Source organism: Cucurbita maxima, unplaced genomic scaffold (assembly GCF_002738345.1).
Source record: "Cucurbita maxima cultivar Rimu unplaced genomic scaffold, Cmax_1.0 Cma_Scf00031, whole genome shotgun sequence".
Classification (NCBI taxonomy): domain Eukaryota; kingdom Viridiplantae; phylum Streptophyta; class Magnoliopsida; order Cucurbitales; family Cucurbitaceae; genus Cucurbita; species Cucurbita maxima.
In genome coordinates, this window is record NW_019272047.1 from 361420 (window position 1) to 371252 (window position 9833).

The following is a 9833-nucleotide window of genomic DNA, read 5'->3' on the forward strand; positions in this document are numbered from 1 at the left end:
ACGATGGAAGTTTAAATAGAGATTTGCAAGAGATACAAACAAATATTAAATTGATGTTTTTCTTAAAATTAATTTGTTTATTTTTTTATATTAATTAATTGTTATTATTTTGATTCTGTTTTTAAATTTAAAAAATCTGTCTTTATATGATTATTTATTTAATATTTTATTAATAAAATAAAATAGAATCAAATTTTTATTTTATAATTTTGGCTATTAAATTTAAAAAAAATTGTTATTAAAGGAGAATCAAGACCGGATAATAGTATGTAATTTAATTTTTAATCTAATTTTCTTAAAAAAATAAAATTCAAGAACGGGATAGAAGGAAGCACCTAATTCTACCCGAGACTAATTTTAAAGTCATAGGAAGTTGAATTTTTGGATATCGTAGGTGTTTGTTAAGGATATTTAGTAATCAATTATAGTTTACCATATATATTATATTTGATATTTTATTATAAGCAAATATCTAATATTTGCTTATTATCATACGTATCTTTCCATTTATTGTTATTTCCATATCCTTGTAATTGATTTGATTATAAATAAAATAACTTTCACACCATTTAGGTGTGGTGGATTAATCAAACATTCACATGGTATCAGAGCCCTCTCGGTTTAACAACCCCGATCCTTTCTTTTCAATGGCTTTTGAATTCTCTAATCTTCTTCTCCACCACCCCTGCTGGTTTTGACGCCGTAGGGGCAGTCTTCATGGCTGCCGTAGTCGGAGCCGATTGATTACTCTTCGGCTCCACCCTATTGACCTCTAAATCACCTTTCGTCATACTCTGTACATACAACCTCACCTTTTCCAACCAAATTGGTTTTACCCTTGACCAATATAGTCTCTCTCATTTTCTTCCCAATCAACCTTCATCCTTCACATAAACCCTAACCTAAACCTATCAACCTTTTGCAGAGATTTACCTTCGAAATCTGGGTGCCGCACTGGCCTATTCGCCAACCAAGTTGCCGCCGCCCTTCCTGCCAAAATTGGCTTCTTCGCCCGATGAGGTGACTCTTCCGACTGCCCTTCTCGCCAAAATTGGCTCCTTCGCCCAATGTGGCGACTCTTCCGGCTTCAACATTTTCTTTGTCCCTTGCTCTAGGTTTCCCCTTCTACTTCTTGGGGTTAGAAATATTCTCACCAGAGCCAAGGCAGCATCGTCGCTAAGCGACAATCCCTCTTCATGGGTTAGACATATTATCGCCGAAGCCAAGGCAACATCGCCGCTGAGCGGCGATCCCTCTGCAATTTTTGATGACCAAGAATCGGGTTGTTAGCATCTTCATGAAAAGTGTTTCTCAACCTCTTTGAATTTTTCAGATTCAAGCTTCACGTTCGTTTAAATCCGACGCTTAGCTTGCGGTGGGGTGTTAAGGATATTTAGTAATAAATTATAGTTTACCATATATATTATATTTTATATTTTATTATAAGGCAAATATCTAATATTTGCCTATGATAATATATATCTTTCCATTTATTGTTATTTCCATATCCTTGTAATTGATTTGATTATAAATAAGATAACTTTCACACCATTTAGGTGTGGTAGATTAATCAAACATTCACAGTGTTTATAGCAAAATCGAACATCTGAGTTGTTAAGAATATTTAGTAATAAATTATAGTTTATCATATATATTATATTTGATATTTTATTATTATTAACCTAGGTATCTTTCCATTTATTGTTATTTCCATATTCTTGTAATTTATTTAATTACAAATAAGATAACTTTCACACAATTTAGATATGGTGGATTAATCAAACATTCTTATGGGTCTTTAACTATGGTTAGAAAACAAGTGGAGAGACCTAACCACAGTTAATTCATTTCGCGATGTAACATTTTCCAAATTAAAAAATAATATTTGAAAGGACTAAAAGGAAATAAAAGAAATTAAGAGAGAGAAAGGGTTCGAGCCGCCTTATTATTTAATTGGATAAATAATAAATAGCATATGTAAGAGATGAGGTGGACAGATCATGTTCTAGGATTTATGGTCCTACCAACAATATTAGTTTAGTAAATATTCATTAACAAAATATAATAATTAAGGAAACTATGAAAAGCCCTTTTTTATTTTCATTATTAACCTCGACCATCAATTGGTCGTCGGAGTTTTCGTATGGTCTGAGTACTCGACCAGATCGAACTATCCAACCTAACTTAACAGGTTAGATTCTTTCTTTTTTTTTCTCGGATTAGGTTGAATTTTTTAAAAATAAAAAATTTTGATGTCTGTTCACAGGTTGACATTTTTTTTACTGGGCCAACCTAATCAGCCCAAAAATAGAATTACAACCTAACTCCGTCCTACTCTACTTTTAAGATTATTATGAAGATTAAAAATATTTGACGTTTGTAACTGATGTATTGTGACACGTTTGATATTTGAATTGTATAAGATTTTGATTATTAGTGTATAATACAGTAACGTGTACTATTGATAAATAAGATTTTTTAAAATGATAATAATATAAAAAAAATAATCCGATAATCCAACCTTACTTAACCGGAAAGCAAAAGATTGGGTTGGGTTGGGTTGTAAACACAATTCAGATAGCTCGGTTCTCCAAATTTAAAATTTTTTGTTGGTTCAAAAGATTGCTCGAATTCAATCAAACTCGGACTCGCGTACACCTCCAGTAAATTTGAATATCAAATTTCTCCTGTAATTAAGAATATTCTCTCGGTAGTTTGAGGACTGTCATCGACGTCCCATTGTGAGATCCCATATTGGTTGGAGAGAAGAACAAAACATTTCTTATAAAGATGTGGATACGTATTTAAGAAAATATTTATAACCCGTTTTTATGAAAATATTCACGAACTACTGTGATTTCCATATCCATGTAGGCTTTTGTTTTGAAGTAGAAGAATTCAGATAGTTGGTGACCTCTAACAGACTCGACACACAATATTCTGTTAAAATGAACTGAACTAGTTGAATTTATCTGTTCATGTGCTTCCTTTTAATGCGTTCTCTTTTTTCTTCTCCGATAAGTATCTTCCACGACGAGCCGATTCGATGGTATGGGATGTTGCAAGGTAATTGAGGGACGAGGAGGAGAAGGTCAATCGGTCGACGCTGGGTTGATCGGGACAATGAGTTGATCGAGGAGATTCAAATGAGTGATAAATAAATTGTGTAGAAATTCAGCCAATCGCGTGTATTCTTATGTCGGTTGTCGGTTGGATTGGGGCGACAAAATTTAAATTTTCAAAAAATCAAATCCAATAATTTTTATTATAAAAATATTATTATGAATTAAACTTAAAATAAAAAAGGTGAAAAACTAAAGGGTAAAGTTGAAATATCATAAGGTTTTGAGGCTAAATATAAAAGTAAATGAAAAAAGAGGCCCATTAATTTAACAGCTTTGCAAAAGCCCAATGCTTAAGAACAGCCCATGAATATTGATAAGTTATTGGGCCCTTATAAAAGCCCAAATTTAAATTTATGAAAATTTTACGCTATTTTCGTTTTTTATTTTTTTTTTGAGAAAAATAGAAAAATAAAAACAATATATTTATTTTCAAAGCAATAGTGTTGTTTTCTTTATTTTTAAATTAATAATAATAATAATAATAATAAAAAGTTTCCTTATACGGGATAAGCGACCCATTATCCCATATCGGTTGGGAAAGAGAACGAAACAATCTTTATAAGGGTGTGGAAACCTCTCTCTAAAGTATTAAGGAGAAGCCCGAAAGAAAAGTCCAAAAAAGACAATATCTGCTAGTGGTGGGCTTGGGCCATTACAAATGATATCAGAGCTCGACACTAGGAGATGTGCCATCGAGGAGGCTATTCCTCGAAGGGGGTAAACACGAAGCGGTGTGCCAACAAGGACGTTGGGGTCCGAAGGGGGTTGGATTTGGCGAGAGCCCCACTTTGATTGGAGAAAGAAATGAGTGTCAGCGAGGACGTTGGGCCCTGAAGGAGGGTGGATTGTGATATGGGGAGGAGAACAAAACACCCTTTATAAGGGTGTGAAAACCTGTCCCTCGCATACGCATTTTAAAGCCTAAAAGGGAAAGCCCAAAGCAGATAATATCTCCTAGCGGTGGGCTTGGACCGTTACATTATCCACCCATACAAATTTACATTGTGCATATTCAGCATTCAATCGATCGTTGAGTGTGAAGAAACATTGAGAACCAAAATAGCTTTCTTTGGAGCAATTTCTTGACCAGACATGTTCGGAATTTATTCTTTCGATCCGGGTAAAGCTGCTTCTCTCCTTCCCCTTGTAACTTCGGTAAAGTTGCACAGATTACCTCATTTCCGTCTTTCTATAGGTCTATTTTCCGCGACCTATCTCTTTGCAACCACTAACATTAATCCTATGATAATAATAGTTTTTCGAAAGACACTCCGACCTAATACGTCTTTTGATCATCGGTCTCCTTCCAACACTTCTGACATGTACATCACATATTTTTACACATTTTGAAAAAGTAAAAAGTCAACTATAAACAATAAAAAGTAAACCCCAAATCTTAATAATTTTTGTGTAGTTATCAACCCGACCCTTTTAACATTATATATCCCTAAATTTTTTTGTTCTAATCATGTCCTCGACCTTCGATAGGCATCAGACAACAATACACTCCAAACACAGACTTATTAATTCTCCATTTCAAACCCAGATTTATAACTCCTCGGATTAACTAACTCCCGAAACTAAACAACTTCATTGAATAATTCTACTTTTTACCCCGAACGCTCCTAGCTCGTCGCCCCCACCAACACCAATCATAAAATCTTATCCATTATTCCTATCCATAAAATGATTTCCATGAACATTAATTATAAAATATTTGTTAATAGATTCATTATTTATATATAAATAAATTAAATTGCAATTATCACATTCCCATAATTATTAATTTAAATAATGTAAAAGAAATTATTTTTAAATCCATACTTTATTCGCTCATTTTTTTTAAAATCTTATTAATTTAAATCAGCAAAATAATAAATTTTAAAAAGCATAAACCAAAGGACAAAAATGTCCAAACAACTAAAAGTATGGATACCCCACCAAAAGAGACCTTTTTTTAACCCCAAAAAAATAATAAATAAATAAATAAAAATACATTAAAAAATTTAATTTTTTTTTTTAAAATTTTCTTAATATCCTAAAATTTTTTAAAAAAATTATAAAATATTTTTAAACTTTTTTTGTTATTAAAATTTTTAAAAATTTAGTAATGTTTTTTAAAAATAAAATACATGTTTGTATTAATTTAGTAAATAATAATAATAATAATAATAATTTAAGGCACAATAATTAGGAAATCTACCCAAAAGGAAAAGGGAAAAAAAAAAAAAAATCCTCTCGTGAAGCAAAAGCGACGACAATGGGAAAAGCCTGCAAAAAGCTACCTCAATCATTTTTTTCCCTTTTTTTTTTTTATTTTTTTTATTTATTATTTTTTAATTTAAAGGAAATAAAAAATTTAAAAGCAAATGATCGATGCACAAGTCACGCAACGTTTGATGGTTATTAGAGATGTACACGCGTTGATAACCATCGAGAGCGTACACGAATTAGTTTAAGTTGGGTTGAAGAGTTTACGGTTCCATGTGTTAAATATGTCAAATATTCTTATTTTTCGTAATAAAAGGAGAATTGAGACGTAAACCCTATTTTGAAATCGGCTGAGTTGGTTGAGATGACTCGACTCAAATCGAAATCTTTTGAACCGAAGTTTGAACACTGGAGGGGAATATGGAGAAGTAATAATGTTTATTTATATCTTCAAACAAGACGAACGAGAAACCCTAATTGGAGGGCTTTAATTTTAGCGAAAGGACAAGCCATGTTGGTTGATAAAAGTGCAATCACATGCAATTTCATTACATATTTGGACTCTTTCCTACACGAACATGGTTGTTTTGTCTCTCCCTTTAAGAAAAACTTGGTCATTTTTTGTTGTCTTTTTTTGATCTGTTTGAGCTATATGTATGAATGAGCTGGATGTTGATTAATTTATGTAAAGAATTGAAAGAAAAAACCTCGTTTCTCGAGGTAAGTGCAAGCTACTAATATTAGTATCGAGACATTAACAACTCGTTCTAACGTATTTTCTTGAATATAGAATACTGTATAAATATCTAGACCAAAATGGAACGACAACACGATTTGTTCATCAATTTTTTTTGTGGAAGACAATTAAGAGTGTTCAAAAAAACCTATTGACTAAAAAAATCCGATCAATCCAACCAGACTTGTATAGTTTAGGTTGTGTTAGATCAAATAATTGAATAGTTTATCAATCCATCATTATTAAATTTTAAAATTGAGCGGGAGAATCCTAAAGAGAAATGGAAGTGGGGAAGAGAGATACGTATTGGCACGAGAGATCCAACGATGGATTGAAGTTCACTCTGTTCCCAAAAACAACTCCCGGTCCCCGTCTCCATCCCCATTCCCATTCACATTCTCATCATTATTCCATTCCACTCCCACAAGAATATTCTCTCGTATTCTATCCCCATTTAATATTAGTTAAATTCAGTCGAGCTCAACATTGTTCAACTCGTTAAGGCAGAATTGAATCTCTATCCTTTCACGTTGAACTAAAAGAATACATATCGTGCTCGGTTGAGTGGCCATGTTAGTACTCACAGGCTACCTTTGCATACTCGAAACAAATACTAACTCTTTGTCTTATCAAATTTTAAATATAATTTTAAATATATCAAATTTTATTCTAAAGTATAATTTTAAATATACCCCAGTAGTCCTAGCCGTAAACGATGGATAATAGGTGTTGTGCGTATCGACTTGTGCAGTGCTATAGCTAACGCATTAAGTATCCTGCCTGGGGAGTACGTTCGCAAGAATGAAACTTTGCCCACTAAAGCATTACGTGAGCTGGGTTCAGAACGTCATGAGATAGTTCTGTCCATATCCAGTGTACGCATTAGAGTCTTGAGAGGATGTTGCCCTAGCTCGAGAGAACCTCGAAGGACGCACTTCTGGTGTACCAATTATTGTGCCCACGGGTATAACTGATAAAAGTATCTAAGTAGTAAGTTCACTCCAAAATATTCTGATTGGTTAATTTTGTAATTTAAAACATAATTTGTATAATTTTGAAAATTAAAATAATTATTTATTTTGATAAAAGCTTAATGGACTATAAATACCCCTTCGTCATTTTCACAATCCACACTCTATTTCAAATCAAAAGCCATGAACACAAAACCATCCACTTTCCTCTTCTCTCTCCTCCTTCTCCTCCGCCTCCTCGCCGCCACTTCCGGCGGCTCCCTCCGCATCTTCCACATTTCCACCCACTCCAAGCCGCTGTCATGGGCCGACGAAGTACTCCAAATGCAGGCCAAGGACGAATCTCGTCTCCAGCTACTCTCCTCCCTCGTCGCCCGCCGCTCCGACGTGCCCATCGCCTCCGGCCGCCAGGTGATCCAGAGCCCGTCGTACGTGGTCCGGGCAAGCATCGGAACCCCTGCCCAGACGCTGCTATTGGCCCTGGATACCAGCAACGACGCCACGTGGATTCCGTGTTCCGGCTGCGTGGGCTGCCCGGGAACCTCCGTTTTCTCCTCTGATCAATCCTCCTCCTTCCGGCCGCTCCCCTGCCAGTCCCCGCAATGCAGCCAGGTAGGGCCCATTCCATTTTCTTTAATTATAATTAATTAAATAAATAAATAAATTCATGATGTTTTAAGGGCATTATTGTCAGAAAAAACAGTTTTTATTGGATTTCCGTACTAATTAAAAAAAGTCTTTTTATTTTCATATATTATTGGGTATCTCTATAATGTCTGTCTGTCAGTCACCGACTGACTGTTCAGTCACGGACCAACAAAATTTTCCAATTCCCTGTCCACACTTGCACGTGATCTCTTGTTTTTTTCTAATTAATAAAAATCTTATTTATTTTTGTACTAATAATATTCTTACCATTTAAAAATTAAAGATAAATCGTTATTATTTAATAAAAAATATTAATATAATGTAGACTATTTTTCATTTAAAATTATTGAATTTAATTAATTTATTTATTTTAGTTTAAGAATGTTATAGAAAATTTTGAAATTTTAAGTATATTTTTTTAAATAAATTACATATTTTAAGAGGATTTTTATTAATGTAATGTATTCTTAAAAGTTTTAATAATATTCTAAAAATATATTTATAGTTATTTCTTAATAAAAAATAATAATATTTTATTAACCACTATTTTTGTTTAAAACTGTCAGATTTAAAAAAAAAATAAATAAATTGGAAGTTTAAGGATATTTATAAATTTTTCATAATTTAAGTATATTTTTTAAACCAATTACAAAATTTAAGAGGTTTTTAACCAAATCATAAATTTAGGCTATGAATTTTGAAAATTAAAATTTTGGAATTTAGTATGAAATAAGATTATATTTAAATTTATGTATAATAAATTAATTAATTTTAGAAATTGAAAAAATATTTATGACTCAAATTTATTTTAACGTTAATCTCAGGTACCGAACCCCAGTTGCGGTACCAGCGCGTGCGGTTTCAACATGACATACGGCAGCTCGACGGTGGCGGCGGATCTGGTTCAAGACAACATAACGCTGGCGAGGGACTCAGTTCCGGCGTTCACATTCGGGTGCATCACCAAGGCCACCGGGAGCTCAGTGCCGCCGCAGGGGCTGTTGGGGCTGGGCCGTGGCTCATTGTCGCTCTTGTCGCAGACCCAGAGTCTGTACCAGTCCACATTCTCCTACTGCCTTCCCAGCTTCAAATCGGCTAGCTTTTCTGGGTCGTTGCGGCTCGGGCCAGTGGCTCAGCCTAAGAGGATTAAGTACACGCCGCTCCTCCGCAACCCGAGACGGTCGTCGTTGTATTATGTCAATTTGATCGCGATTAGAGTCGGTAGTAAAGTCGTCAATATTCCTTCTAGTGCATTCACTTTTAACACCGCCACCGGCTCCGGCACCATCATTGATTCTGGTAAGATTGTTGGTCGGGAGTCCTCGATTAGCTAATTTATGGAATGACGAAAGATTTATAAGTAAATAATAAATTTAAAAAATAAAAAATAAAATTACTTATGATAAAATGGACAATATCATATTATTCAATGTAAGTTTAATTTTGATTGGTATAATTATTCAGGAACGACGTTCACAAGACTAGTGGCGCCGGCGTACACTGCGGTGAGGGACGAGTTCCAGCGAAGAGTAGGCAATGCAACCGTCTCATCTCTTGGTGGCTTCGACACTTGCTACACCGTCCCCATCGTCTCCCCCACCATAACCTTCATGTTCGACGCAATGAACGTCACTCTCCCACCGGACAACTTCCTCATCCACAGCACCGCCGGATCCACCACCTGCCTCGCCATGGCCTCGGCGCCCGACAATGTCAACTCTGTCCTCAACGTTATTGCCAACATGCAGCAACAAAACCACCGTATCGTCTTCGACATTCCCAATTCTCGTGTCGGTGTCGCCCGCGAACCGTGCTCTTAGAACGTGTCATCTCCGATTCCGGTGATGTTTTACTTTCGGAGGTCTTAGGATAAGAGTGTCCGGTCATGGTTTGAGTTGGTGAAGGGGAAGGGGGTAAAATCGTAATTTTGAATTGGTGTTGAATTGAAAAAGAGTGTTTTATGGTTGTGTTATTGTGTTTCTTTTTATTTATTATTAGTTTGACATTTTTATAAAAATATTTATTTCTCAAAGACCATTAATATAATTATGATGTTTTATTTAATTATATTATAAAGTTATTAAATTAGAATAATGTCGAACTATGTGGACAAAATTAAAATACGATCTACAAGAAAAGAAT

The 9833-nt window shown here is 34.4% G+C and overlaps 1 protein-coding gene across 1 annotated transcript; it reads left to right on the plus strand.

The window, feature by feature from the left end:
• The first annotated feature begins 7197 nt into the window (after positions 1–7197).
• LOC111466462 (aspartyl protease AED3-like) lies at positions 7198–9678 on the plus strand. The gene is made up of 3 exons (XM_023111127.1): positions 7198–7655; positions 8516–8990; positions 9156–9678. The coding sequence occupies exons 1-3, from the start codon at positions 7227–7229 to the stop codon at positions 9509–9511; spliced, it is 1260 nt and encodes a 419-aa protein (XP_022966895.1). The 5' UTR covers positions 7198–7226; the 3' UTR covers positions 9512–9678.
• Positions 9679–9833: the final 155 nt, after the last annotated feature.

Excerpts from the sequence above, each read along its gene's own strand:
- LOC111466462 (XM_023111127.1), top strand. The coding sequence starts at position 7,227 with ATGAACACAAAACCATCCACTTTCCTCTTCTCTCTCCTCCTTCTCCTC. Across the intron at positions 7,656-8,515 it reads AGTCCCCGCAATGCAGCCAG|GTACCGAACCCCAGTTGCGG; the intron begins GTAGGGCCCATT and ends CGTTAATCTCAG. Across the intron at positions 8,991-9,155 it reads CGGCACCATCATTGATTCTG|GAACGACGTTCACAAGACTA; the intron begins GTAAGATTGTTG and ends ATAATTATTCAG.